Source organism: Cryptotermes secundus, unplaced genomic scaffold (genome assembly GCF_002891405.2).
Source record: "Cryptotermes secundus unplaced genomic scaffold, Csec_1.0 scaffold233, whole genome shotgun sequence".
In the NCBI taxonomy this organism is placed as follows: Eukaryota; Metazoa; Arthropoda; class Insecta; order Blattodea; family Kalotermitidae; genus Cryptotermes; species Cryptotermes secundus.
In genome coordinates, this window is record NW_019739213.1 from 1,132,897 (window position 1) to 1,146,822 (window position 13,926).

The 13,926-nt window shown below is 40.7% G+C and overlaps 1 protein-coding gene across 1 annotated transcript in view; it reads right to left on the reverse strand.

Annotated features, from left to right (window-relative positions):
* LOC111871667 (disintegrin and metalloproteinase domain-containing protein 22) overlaps positions 1-1,633 on the reverse strand; it is a 499,258-nt gene extending 497,625 nt beyond the window's left edge. The window contains exon 1 of the mRNA XM_033754341.1: positions 1,490-1,633. Coding sequence (XP_033610232.1) covers positions 1,490-1,594 — 105 coding nt within the window. The 5' untranslated portion in view covers positions 1,595-1,633. The remainder of the gene's footprint in view (positions 1-1,489) is intronic.
* Between the last annotated feature and the right edge of the window lie 12,293 nt (positions 1,634-13,926).

Here is a 13,926-nt window from a genome sequence, read left to right on the forward strand (position 1 = left end):
ACGTGTATTATATTGAAGATAGGGTGAAGAGACTATTGTGTAGGGTTTGTAGAGTGTGTAAACCCGTAACAGTGTTATCAGTATTTGTAGTTACGACTTGTAGGTTGTTAAATAAACCAATTAACAATCTGAACGGCGTCTTCAGTAGACAAAACACGTTACAATATATATAGATTAGTAAGCTTGATTAGTAAGCTGGATTCAAAACACGTTACATTATATATATATATATAAATGGAACTCAATCAAATTGTGGATTACGAACTGCAGAAGACGTTCGCCGCACACGACCGCGGCAGCAGTGTGTGTTACGTTTAATCTCTAATGTGTCGTATGATGGGCTTAATGCCCTGTGGTTATTATCATTTTACCGAGTTTCAATAATCAGAACCCTTTTGATATCACTGCACGTTCCTTAATTAAAGACAAGGTATTGTTATTGCTCTATAGGTCTGGAGAGGCTTAATCCTATCGCTGCGACATTCGTGAAGCAGCGGCAGCATCCATCACCATTCAACTTCAGTCCACATCAAGAAACCATAGTCTCCTTTCGATGCATCATTTGACTTCACTTACTTGGCCTTGAAAATGCACATTTTTAATATATAAACTTCCAAACTGAATTATTTGAAGGAACTTGCGAGAAAATAATACGCAACGAAATGATTCGGAATCAGCTGAAAACCTCGGTCATGTCAGTAATTAATTTTAATTTAATTCGCTTAGTGGGGGGTGGAGTCCAACTGGGTCCACTCGGCACTGCGGCCACTGATTGGCCTATTGTAGCCTACCCCAGGTGATTATGATGATGGAGAATTTGGTGGAATGAAGATTGGCAGGGGAAACCTAAGTACTCGGAGAAAACCCTCCCCAGCGCCACTTTGTCCACCACAAATCCCACTTCATCAGACCCGGGATCGAACCCAGGCCGCCGCGATGGGAAGCCAGCGACTAACAGCTTGAGCTTTGGCGCGGCCATAGTCATGTCAGTAAGTCTGAGAGGCAAGATCCTAGCCAATTACATCCAGCTTACTAATAAATACACCGAAAGTTACAAATTCGCTGTTCATAACCACATTAACATTGTAACGTGTTTGGAGTAGATGCTTCCATGGTAACGCGATAACAGTGAGCAGTTGCGTGGAGAATGCCGAATCTCCCCGGAGATGAACACTCGTTGCGTAACAGCGGACTGTCAAAATAGTAGGAACGGAACCGTGAGAAATGATGTCTGGTATCCTGTCCGCATAACGCCTCTATAAGCAGAGTTAGAGACAGTCTTGGAACAGCCGCCGCCAGAGACAGTCTGGATCCAGTCACGGCCAAGGATAGTTGAGACGTCGCATTGAAGTATTGGGCCAGAAGTCAAGAGATACTGCTAGTGGTAATAATTGTAAGGAGTGTAAGAGTGAGTTATTTGTCGCGTGACACACCCAACACGTGACAATATTAACAGAAAGTCGTTAAATACGTAATAAGGGCGACTTACCTTGGGTGCCCCTATCTCCCGCGTGGAGATGCCCATCTTCTCATGGTGGCGCAGTTGCACGGGGTAAATGATCTGATAGAAATGGGTTCCGATTCCCCGTACCATGTCCTGGTTCTGTTTATACTCGCGCAGAAGCCTCTCGACTTCACCTGCAACAGCGGACAAACCACAACATTGCAGTAATATCGTGTGCTCTGTGACAAACAGGAGAAGGCTTAACTTCAGGTATGCGATAAAGGGGAGCATAGAAGCACAGAGGAAAGCAATTGCATGCTTCGGTAACTCAGAATATCCAGAACATTTCTCTGGATATCACGGGTAAAACTGTGACGGTAAACCGGGCAAGCATAATTTATTAAAATTCAATTCTATCAATATCTGTCACTGATTTATTTTTCTTCAGTACGTGGATATAGGCTTCTTAACGCTTTAAGTCTTAAGTTCATCATCTTCCTTTTTTCTTATACAAGGTAGGCTTTAATTAACTCCTTGCTTTTCAAAGACTACAGAACTTCACTTACAAAATATTTTAAAATAAAATCCCTACCTCTCAGAAAACACACTGCTCTACATTGCAAAGACAAATATATTAATGCTGTTCAGTTAAATAATGGGTGTCTATTATGAGAAGAATGAACTATATGAGTAAAATGAAAAGCTTCTAAATAATTGATGGGTATAAAGGGCGGCAGGCACTTAAGGCTGACGACCTCACTGCCATGTGTGAGCCGATTGTCTAGAAAACGTTGGGACCTAAATGTCTAACAAACCTATAGGCCTCCATGGCCTATTACAAGGAGAGATTTACCTGATCAACGCGACGCCAGGCAACATTAAATTGTTAAAATCTCTGCACGTATGAGGCCTTGCACAACAGAACTATAACGATAGAAATCATCACAGGAGAGAAGAAATATTCCTTATGGTACCAACACAAAGAAAATAAATTTACCTTCTCCATGTACACTGCATGAAGTTGTAGTGTTTTTACTTTTAGTTAGATATTTGAGTAATAAAAAATTCTCTTACTTACTTACTTACTCATGGAGCTGATCCCTTTTGGAGGAGCCGCCAATTCTGCAGCTACTCGAGAATTTCCCAGCATTTTATGGAACCCGAAAGTTCATTACCGTGTTCACAAGAACCATCCACTGGTCCCTATCCTGAACCAGATCAATCCAAATCATACCATCCCATCCTATCCTTCTGATGAAAATATCCGACATCCGTACAAAATCCACATATATCGGTATGAAATTGCAAATCGACTGACATACTCCGTACTGCCTTAGAAAATATATCTATATTAGTGGTTGTGGTATGAGCATAAGAATTCCTGCGGACATCTTGTGCTGAACACTTCGTTTCAAACATGCGACATGTATCGCTTTGGCCATGTTAATTCATCACTTTCAGACCTGTGTTTCTTCAGATTAGGTTCTTTCAATTCATGAACTTTAAAAAAAAATATACTCAATAAACTAGACATGCTGCACGTCAGCAATGAATCCCATACAGTAGATTCATGCAGAAGCTGATGCTCGCTCAGCTGTCCAACGGAATTCTTACGTAATACGAGTATGAATCACCGTGTTCACGAAAATTATTATTTGATCCCAATGTTTGCGAATTAAATTCATTTCTCATCCTTACACACTAGTCACTGAATTCGAAAATCATAATTATCGCCCTCCCATCTACGTCTAAGTCTTCCAAGAGGCGTCTTCAGATCTCTGACTAAAATATAATGTATTCTCCACATCCCTACGAGTGCAACTTGTCCCGCTTGTCTCAAATTTGCTTTCTTCAGGCCAGTAACATTTGATGTAGAGTACAAATTGTGAAGCTTCTTCTTGCACACCGTATTACGTTAGACCACCTTTGTAGAGCTGTTTTAAAAAATCCTATAAATTTCGTTAAATATGGATATAGTTTGCCAGAAGAAATCTAATCCATGGATATAGAAAAAAATGCCTTTTAGAAGGGAAATGCGGCTGTGAAATTGCAATCCTGAATTTAATTTGAGGCAGGAACTAAGATTCTTGTGTTTTTTTAATTCTGTGACTGATAATATTTGTATTACTCTTGTTTACTGTGAGTGCCCTCGAACCAAAGTGATGTTTCGAGACGGAAATACCAACAGCCGGTAACTAATGCTTGCTCCACTCTGATGTGGCTTGAAATATTTCCGCTAGGCAACCAGTCAGACTCCAGTAAACAGAATCGTAGTGAGAAGCGTGTCATAGATATGATTGATTACCCCTTTTGTTCTCTATCCGTTCCATTCCATTTTCTTTCCCCGATATTTTCGAATCAAACAGAATAGAAATGTTCCCACCGTTCCTTCCTTACATATTTCTGCTCCTTCCTTCTTTTATCTAAATACTATTCGATGTCAGTCAGCTCTTTCACCATGCTCGGTTCGAAACGGATACAGAAAATATAACAAATATCTTGTTAAGTGCTACCACTTCACTCATACCCTTACTCGAAGGGAAGTAGGGAATGCATGAAAAAACAAAACGATGTAATGATTACAGTTTTATTGGCAATTCTTCAACGTCTGATGTTTGGAACAGCGATAGCCTTCCTACTGAAAGACGAAAAAAACGAAGCGTCCAATGCAAGAATTGACGGATTACTTAAATGGAAGTTTAAGAAACGCTGGGCACATTACTGTCTCCTAAAACGTCATACGTGTTCCGGAATTTCTGCACAAAGAAGAAGTTACAGGGCAAGAGAGGAAACGTCATAAAGAGGTACTTCGAAATTGATACTTTTCACGAAACATTATAAAATAAAATATAAATTTCAAGCAGAAAGAGACTGGTAGATTACATAGCACATATGGGAAAAAAATGAAATATGAATACAAAATTTTAGCCGGAAAACCTGAATTGAAGATATCGAGCTATGAATGGAAGGATAATATTAAAACTGATGTCAAAGTATTATGGATTAATAGTAAGTTTCGGGGATTGTCTTCTAATGGCTCAGAGAAGAAAACAGTGGTGGAATTTTTGTGGCTTTCAGGTTCCAAAAAAGCATTGGACCTGACTGAATTGGAGATCATAGGCTTCTGACAGAACTGAGAAAATTTGCTTTTGTGCTTATCTGTCGCGCCAGAAACTTATATGCGTGGCGCCGAAGTAGAACATTGATACTACATGGTCCGAGTGTTCAGCCTCACGCTTCAGTCGTCTTACCTGCGGTACTAAAGAGATGTGAGGAGGCTAGATGCCCCCAGAGCCCATCTGCACTTACAGCAAACAGAAAAATGTCTGTCCGTGACTGGAATGGAGTTCCCGAGCATGAAGCCCGTAGCCTCTCGGCTTATAGTCTGAGCAACCCAGTCTTCAAAGCTGAGGCTTAATATGCACATCAGCTGTGCCACAGCTTGATCCCACAGCGACAGCTGAGGTTCCATCCAAGTCCGGGCTTGATGCTTGAAAGTTTCGCCATTCGAACCTCTGTTCATTTCCCCACTAACAGGTACTGAACCGACCGTCACGACAAATAACTAATTAAAATATCTCAAGAGAAGTAAAACAGCAGTGGACCTCAAAAAAAGTCTACTGACCACCCACTTGATGACGGTGAGAACGAACTTAAACATACAATGGAATGATAGCAGAAACCGGCCGCTTATTATTATCATTCATGTCGGTGAGGGAAGTACGTCTGTTAACCCTGTTAAATAAATACAGAAAAAATTCAGCCTATGAAATCTAAAATGAGTACTAATGCTTAAAATTCCAAATGGTGAACCCATCCACTCAATTCTAAACGTTAAACTAAAGGTACAAAATATTTTCATGCTTTATGGTATTATAAAACTTCGATTAATAAACTAAAGAACTCGCAGGATTTGAGGTTCTCACAGCAGTGATTACGAAGAGTTCTAGCTTCTGGAACACAAAGCCGTGTTGTCTGTTGAAATCTAACCAACGTTTCAGAGGAAAATATCACCTCCATCTTCATGTTTGAAGAATAAAACCAAGCCAGAAACAAGCGTGAAAGCAGGTGGTAATCGGAGCTCTGTTACTCTGAAACGTCGGTTGACTTTCAACGGACTACATGGCGTTATATCTCAGAAGATAGAACTCTTCAAAGGATGACGTCGTTGAAAATCTGGGACACGTTTTCATACAAGCGTTGTAACTGAACTTTCAATTGCAGCAAACAGCTTATTTTGGGCTCAAGAGTTTACGTACAAGATATCGTTCCTAATCCTGGATGGAGAATGTAATAGTATGGATGTGAACACATCTTGAAGTATGTGCAAAGTTTACCCAAGCTAATTACACTACTAGCTACAAGATAGCAAAGGGACCACGCCCGTACAATCTCCACATAAGTGCTATCGTTACACGTAATGTGCACTGCGAGTAAACATTAAATCCGGTGGTAGTCGATTTTGTAATTAAAATACCCTCTCGAGACACCAATTTACCACTTCAAGCAAAACTTTCTCGAACTGTTAAACATGCATCTGAGGTGTGAACTTAAATAAACAAGACATTAGTCACCCCACTTCAAGACTTCTCTGCAGGAATTTACATACTTCTCTCTATGGCTTATCATGGTCGGGAATAGTTAGCTGTAAAATAATTACTCCTATATTTTTAATATTAATATATCACCATAGAAGGGGCAGTCCCTTCAATCTTTATAAACATTTTGCAAATTTCTCCATACGAAGTGATTAGAATACTTTCTTAATGGTAATTAATCACAAAAAAGGGAGCAAGAAATTACTCGGAAAATTGTATGTAATAAATTATACATACAAATTATTTAATGGGAAAATATTTGTACGTATTAATTGGCATAATATCCTCTTACAAGAACTATGAATTTCCGGGAAACAGCCAATTTCCATATACCCATCTTTTCAGATGTCACTTGAAAGGCGTAGTAGTATATGACAATGTATTATTTTAATGGCAGTTAGAGAAAGTGATTGGCGATGAGTATTGGGTTCTTATTTGGAAAAGGAGAGAGATGACAGAAAGACTCTTTTATCTCGGTAATGAATATTCAAGTTCCATTAAAGGCTGTGAATTTCTCGACTTCCTGAGCGACTGTCAGCTGTTCAAGAGGACCTCTACTCCATTGATTCAGTTCGGTTTCTAGAATAGAATTATCACTATTGCTACTTGCCTACTATGCAATTGTGGATTCGTCTGCATCACGATTCGCCTATGTCTTCACGACATGCTAATCCAAATACATTATTATGAAGAGTTCCTTAACATCGTTGTGGTCCGGTGAAAGTCAACTGACTTTTAAGAGGAATATACAATCTCATCTTCAGGGTCGAAGAGTAAGCCAAACAAGAAACTAGCACAAAGCAGGCAGCAAACAGTGCCTCTGCTTGCTGTCTGTTTCAGGCTGGTTTCTTGCATAGAGGCTGTACGTATGATCCTCCGACACGTCGGTTTACTTTAACGGACTGCATGGAGTTATATGCCAGAAGAGATCTCTCTGATTTTTAGATTCTGAAAGGCTCTGACTGTGGTGTATAGCTTTCAGAATCGCTGGGTTTTTGGACTTCGTCCATCGCCCGGTATTCGAGAGACCAGAAAGCACGACGTTTCGGAAAGAGATCCAGTTTCCAAAATTTTGTGTTAGGAAGAGATAACCTTAGTCACTGGATTGGGGTTAGCTCCATCTAAGGAACACAACTGAGTTGGTGTCTTACCCCTCTCGTGAGGATGGAAACAGATGCAGTTTCCGAAACTTTGTGTTTTCTAGTTTCTAGAATATCGGACGATGGGCAACGTACAAAAACCCACTAATTCTGAGTTAAAATTTTTTGTTTGTTATGAGAATCCTGAGAAAATTACGAATAGCCTCTGTGGGCAAATACAGAATTTGAGTAATTTTAAAGCAAATGGTACATATAGGAACCACCTTGCTTGCCACAGCGATTGAGAAGCGATGACACGATGAAATATCTCAAGGCTCTGATCTTTGGCAGTTCCACCATACAAGGTAATGTAATTACACACCGCTCTAAGCCCATCGATGCGTACTCAGTTCCTCTTCACTTGATATGCCAATATGAGTGTAAATATAGGTAAGATATTTCCTTTATGGCTGGAGGGGGGGGGATTAATTTCGTAATGTCTCTCGTACATGTTTTCTTACTTACCTCAAATGTGAGTGCCGCCACGGTTCATGGTGGGCATGTATCGATTTTCGTCTGCATGAAGGCGCCTCCAATCACATTAAAACGGTACAAAAGCATTTACACCGGAGTTATAACAGCATGGTCCGCGAACCCAGACTGAGGGTCGTGCTTATTTGCTGCGTCTCTCCGAAATGAACTTATATTCACTATTGTGAGTTTGTATAACGGATTCAGTCATTATCAGCAGACCTATACAGTCTGATAAGCGTAAATCAGAAGTAAGTTTATTTATATTATTATTACTGACTAACGCAGAGCATGCAGAAGCCATACTGAGACTCTGACATTGGCTGAACTGTTCAAAAATATTTTATTTCATGGAACCTGACGATTCATAATGTGTTGGTAAGAAAATAATAAATAAAAGTAAAAGTAAAATTATCCCTATACCAGGCCGTGAAGGCCCATAGGGTTGTGAGACGTTGAGGGTCCCACATATTCTAGACAATCGGCTCAAAGATGGCGGTAAGGTTGTCAGTCTTAGGCGCCGGCCGCGCTTTACTACCCAGGAAAATTATTTAATTAATTCCTGGTACTCATTTCTGTTAACGGGTGAGTGAACCCCAGGGCCTAGTAGGGCAATAAAGAATTAATTACAAGTTTATTGTTAACTCAATGAAGGTAGATTTTACAGACAGGTCGATAGATATTAAATCGATGAAGAAGTTCTGGTCTCACACGAAACCTGAATATCCATCCATTATTTGTTCACAAACTCCATCCTCTTCCTCCTCCTCCCCTTTCTTGTCATCATCATCATATTTTCCGAATTTTGTCAAGCGTATAACAGAATAATTATTTATTTCACAATAAATATCACTTCTTACAACGTTGCATGTATCCAGAATGTTAAAAGATGTTCCATTAAGGTACGAGAGATTGTCTGATACGTCAGTAATGCCACAGAAACTAATTTACAATACGCGTAAGTTTTATTCTTAACATAACTCTCAAATTTAGAAGCGCCAAATTATTTATACACAACACAAAATGTACCATATGACCTGGGATTCTACAGCTTCTCATGTGGGTACTCGGTCCGAAACTTCGTAGCGTCAGTCGATGTCAAATATTCGCTTATTCGAAAGAATTCTAAACATCCGAAAAGTGCTGTCTTCTAAGCTTTGACGCCGTGTGGTATGGCTGGGAATTCTTCCGTTTTTCTTGAATTACACTGGACTCGGAAGATGGATGCAGTACGTTCCATCGATAAGTCTGTAAATTTTAACCAGACCACACAACGTCACATCTCAGAAGACAGCATTTTTCAGATTCTTATAATTCGTTCCTCTCCTATCTCAAGCACTGCTGTCACGCCGTCAGCCACCTCTATGTATATAACTTCTATGGTAATATTAACAGATTTTTTTCCGCAGGATATATATACACACGTTTGGTGTATTTCTGAGAATAACAACGATTACTTTCATAAACAACATTAATCAGTTAGTCGTTTTAGTGGTGTGCTTTCGGTGAGGTAGAAATTGAATTTTGTTTATTTGGATGAAATTCGGGCTTCAAAGGATTAAACATGAAGTTCATATTACTTCTGAAATGGCTTAATACTTTATTAAGAGATTAATGCTACTCTCAGTTTTGTACTCGGATGTTGCCTGTATTTAATTTCAGGATCAAATTTCCTCAGCAAGGTCTGCTATGCATTTTCTCATATCCTGGAAGTTAATTTAATGAGTCAATTACCTCGAGGTCAGAATCCATATCGTTCTTCTATTCACTGAACACCTGAAGTTATGAAACTTTATAAAATAACCCCCCTCACTAAGATAGAAGAAAACTTTTGAGAACATTACTTGCTGAAACGTACTTACTCGTTAGTTCTACGGTTCCATTAGAACTGTATCCTCGCTCACGGCAGATTCCCGTTTTCCTTTGCAATCTTTTTGCCTCCACATCTTCCAGTCTTCTAAATATGTGACTTCCCCTTTTTTATGTTCAAGCTTACATTAAGCAATTTCCTTACCCACTCCTCTTTGATTCATAATGTTCACGTGCCCATCCACCACAATTCTTTGAATATTTCCTATTAGATCACAGGATTTCTTCAATCCTTCTCCTTCCAAACTTAATTGTAATGCTCGTGTGCCGAATAAAGAGAGTAAACTGCAAATAAAGATGTAATTTATATTCCTGACAAGATTTCATTAGTCATTTCCCAAAATTTCCAATCCGGGATCTATCGTAATATTTCTTAAAAGACACTGTTTTCGAGGGAAAATTTTAAACTTCGCTTAGTGGGGGGTGGAGTCCAACTGGGTCCACCCGGGACGGCGGCAACTGATTGGCCTATTGTAGCCTGTCCCGGGTGATTATGATGATGAAGAATTTGGTGGAATGAAGATTGGCAGGAGAAACCGAAGTACTCGGAGAAAACCCGCACCAATGCCACTTTGTCCACCACAAATCCCACTTGACCAGACCCGGGATAGAACCCGGGTCACTGCGGTGGGATGCCAGCTATTAACCGCTTGTGCTATGGCGCGGCAAAATATTAACCTTACCCTCAACATCCAACTAGAAGGATCGAGGGATAATTATGTCTAGCCCTTACCATTCGACCTGTTCAGCATGAGTGGCTCTACCAGAAGCACAAACCCCGCTAGCATACCTCCCCCCAGTGTTAATGTAACAGCCAAGGAGGATGCTTAATAACAGTAACTTTTATAGAACTATATAGTTTATTTTGGACTCTATCCATCGTCTGGTATATATAAGACAAAAACCACAATGTTTCGGAGACCGGATCTGTCTCCGTCCTCAGGTGGATGGGGCAAGATAGACCTACTCAGTTGGGCCCGTTAGAAAGAGCTAGTCTCAATCACTGGACGTATGACCACTGGGAAGACCAAGGTGTAGGTGGGTGGACAATATTAAAATGGATCTCAGAAAGATAGTATGGGATGGTATGGATTGGATTGATCTGGTTCAGGATACGGATCGCTGGAGGACTCTTGTGACCACGGTAATGAACCTTCGGATTCCATAAAATGATGGGAAGTTCTTGAGTAGCTGCACAATTGGCAACTTCTCAAGAAGGGCTCAGCTCCACGAGTGAATGAGTTGTCATCTATTTTCTGGAAGTAGTTTCTCACCTTGTAGATATTACCAAAACAAACCTGAGTTAGCAACAGAATTAAGTAATAACCAACAATTCACCTATTGTGTAATAACACGAAGACATGTGTTAGAGTTTGTAGAAATGCCTGACAGTTCTGATATCTTGTTCATAGACAATGAAACCAGACAACATGAAGTTCTTTACACTTCACTGGAAGCACCGACATCAACCGCAGGATCTTCTTACACCAGTCTCTAAACCCAAAACTGTTCCTTGCTTTATCCGTCAAACAGAATAACTTGAAATAAAAACCGTCTCCAGTGGCAGACAGATCTGTCACCCGTTCCTGCTTCCTACCTATTTTCTATCTCCGCCTCAGAACGCCACTCCTACTCCATGGCTTAGCATCCATGCACCCCAATTTCGCTGATGGGGTTGGCTCAAAAATGCGAGGAAAATTCTCCTTCCAGCAGATCATCTCCGCCCCCCCCCCCTCTTGTTACCCCACCCCACATTTAACTCTCGTTTTGGCTGCTCCTGCTGCATCAAGAAATTTCCCATCCCTCGTTTTCAGCCTCTCCCTACCTTTCGCTCTCACGCCCCATCTGGTCCAATCTGTGTCCTCCATCCGAGGTTTTCCGTCCTTTTCTTCTCCAAGCTTCTTTTTCTGTTTATATTATTCCTCGTGTTCTTCCTTGCTTTTCATGATTCAGTTGCGTCTTGTGGTTCCTTGCAAAGACGTAACCACACACTGTGATACAGGATCAGACACAACAATGTGACGACAATATGAATTACAGTGTTTATTTGTTTAAATAAGCGACCATGGCTGCAAATTATCAAGTAGGGACCGGGACCCCTACGCCTCGGATTAAAGCGACAAGGTCGTGAAGCTGACCACTCACCTCCTAATAGTGGTGAGATCAGATTGGTGGAGCCATAACTTCACTCCCTCCATTTGCCTTCGTGGCACAGTGCCATAATTAAGTTCAGGGATTAGTGTAATTTTTTATTTGTGTACGGTGCATTTAAAGACGTTGTCAGCTGAGACCACACTGTCGAGATTTGGAATAATTAGTGAATCTGAGAAAATGTACAAGGAAATGGCCTTGGCCTGTTTCGTGGAACTGTCTTAACATCTGCCAGGAGAGGCTAAGAACTGTGAAGAAAGAATACAAGTATATGAAAATATAAACTGAAATGAAGTACATATGTTTCGAGGTGAAGATTCTGGATCATGTAGTCCGGTGTAGGTGAGTAGAAATGTTTCTTAGGAAAGCGTGATCTCAATATCCTATCCAGGATACAGAAGTCATACGAAATAATATCGCAATATGATCGAAACTAGTTCAAGATACTGTCCAATAGCGGCATTCCATTATGACCCTGATACGTCATTGAGACACCCAACAATAGGTAAACCTAGTACCACAAAATTGGTTGGTTAGTATGTTTGTTAGGATTGTCAACATTAATCAAAATCTATTTCTCGTGTGTTACAGCCATGGGACTTCACAGCTGCCTTAAGGAATGCTTCAGAATCTTTGCTGATCCTTGTTTGAAACGAATGGATGGTGAAGCTACATGAAACTAAGGGCCGTGTCAGAACCACGGTACTCTTGAGGAATAGGTAAACTCATCCTGCATATTTATACTTCTGTTGGAATTGAGAGTGCTTTTCAAGTCATTCGTCTATCACAAGTAGACTGCCTTCTAAAAGATGTTATTGAAGGAAAGATAGAGGGGCGGATAGAAGTGACCAGAAGACGAAGAAGAAGACGTAAGAAGATGCTGGATGACCTTGGGGAGAGAAGAGGGTATTTTCATTTGAAGGAGAAAGCTCTAGATCGCATCAAGTGGAGGAACTGTTTTGGAAGAGACTGTGGACCTGTGGTCTTGACAGATTACAGATGAATGAATTAAGTAGACTTCCTAATACGTCTCCGTGGTGTGCAACTCTAAGTATGCAAAGAGATGCAGCTATTTTGGTAGCTTCGTGATAATGTGCAACAATGCTGTGTTAGTCATCCTGATGATAATACAAAGTGGTGCTTCATATACACCACAAATTGTGATTACCATCTTACGGCGCTCCTAAGTAATTACGCAATTGAGCCTGGTAACAGAACCTGAAAGTTCAGAAGTGCAAATACCAAAACCTGCCAGCCAATACCATCCTCAGATCCATTCTCTTATCGTTCTCATGCCTATGTCCCTACGATCTGTTTGGGTGGTATCCTTAAGTAACATTTTTGGGGCTAACAAGTACCAATTGTCATGAGATTTCCCCAATTCCGTACGGAATTCCCGTATTCCCCACTCCGGCTACACGCCTAGCCCATTCTAACCAAATAGATTTCTACTTTCTATCTTCTATGACAAGAAAGTAGGTCTTTCCGAAAATTTGTTACCTTTCTGTCTAACTACGTGGCCTTACATAGCAGAAGACCTTTATGTTAATATTTACAAGTTTAGTCCTGTTGGCCTTCCTCTTAGAAATCGCGATTCATAATCGTGAGAAGTCTTTAATTGAGGACGCATTATTATAGATGGTATTCACATTGATTACTGAATAATGATGGTTCACAGGGACTACTTACATTACCGCGCGACTCATGGAGGTGGAGTATTGGTTGCAGTTTCAAATTTATTGCAAGGTTTCATGCGGAGGCATGATGGGAAATACTGCAGAATATGTGTGGACTGAAACAGCTGTCAGTGACAATTTCAGTGCACTAACAGGTAATCATTACTTTCTCCTGACTATAATGCCACAATTATTGACATTTACTTAAACATTTTGGAACACAATTTAAATGCTCATAGTATAGTTTTACCATGATAGGTGGCCCGCGCCATAGATCAAGCGGTTAGTCGCTGGCTTCCCACCGCGGCAGCCTGGGTTCGATCCTGGGTCTGAAAAAGTAGGATTTGTGGTGGACAAAGTGGCACTGGGACAGGTTTTTTCCCAGTACTTCGGTTTCCTGAAGGGAAATCTCACTCAGGGCATGGATGTTTAGGCTGTGTGTGTGCGTTTTTCTGTGTTTGTGTAAAGGTAGAGGCATTGCGACGAGCTGATCACCCGCCCAAGGAGTCCCACCGAATGTGTAAGATCTAGAAAAACCGAAGTGAACGGAGAAGTTCGTGGAGGTAGGCCTAGGCCCA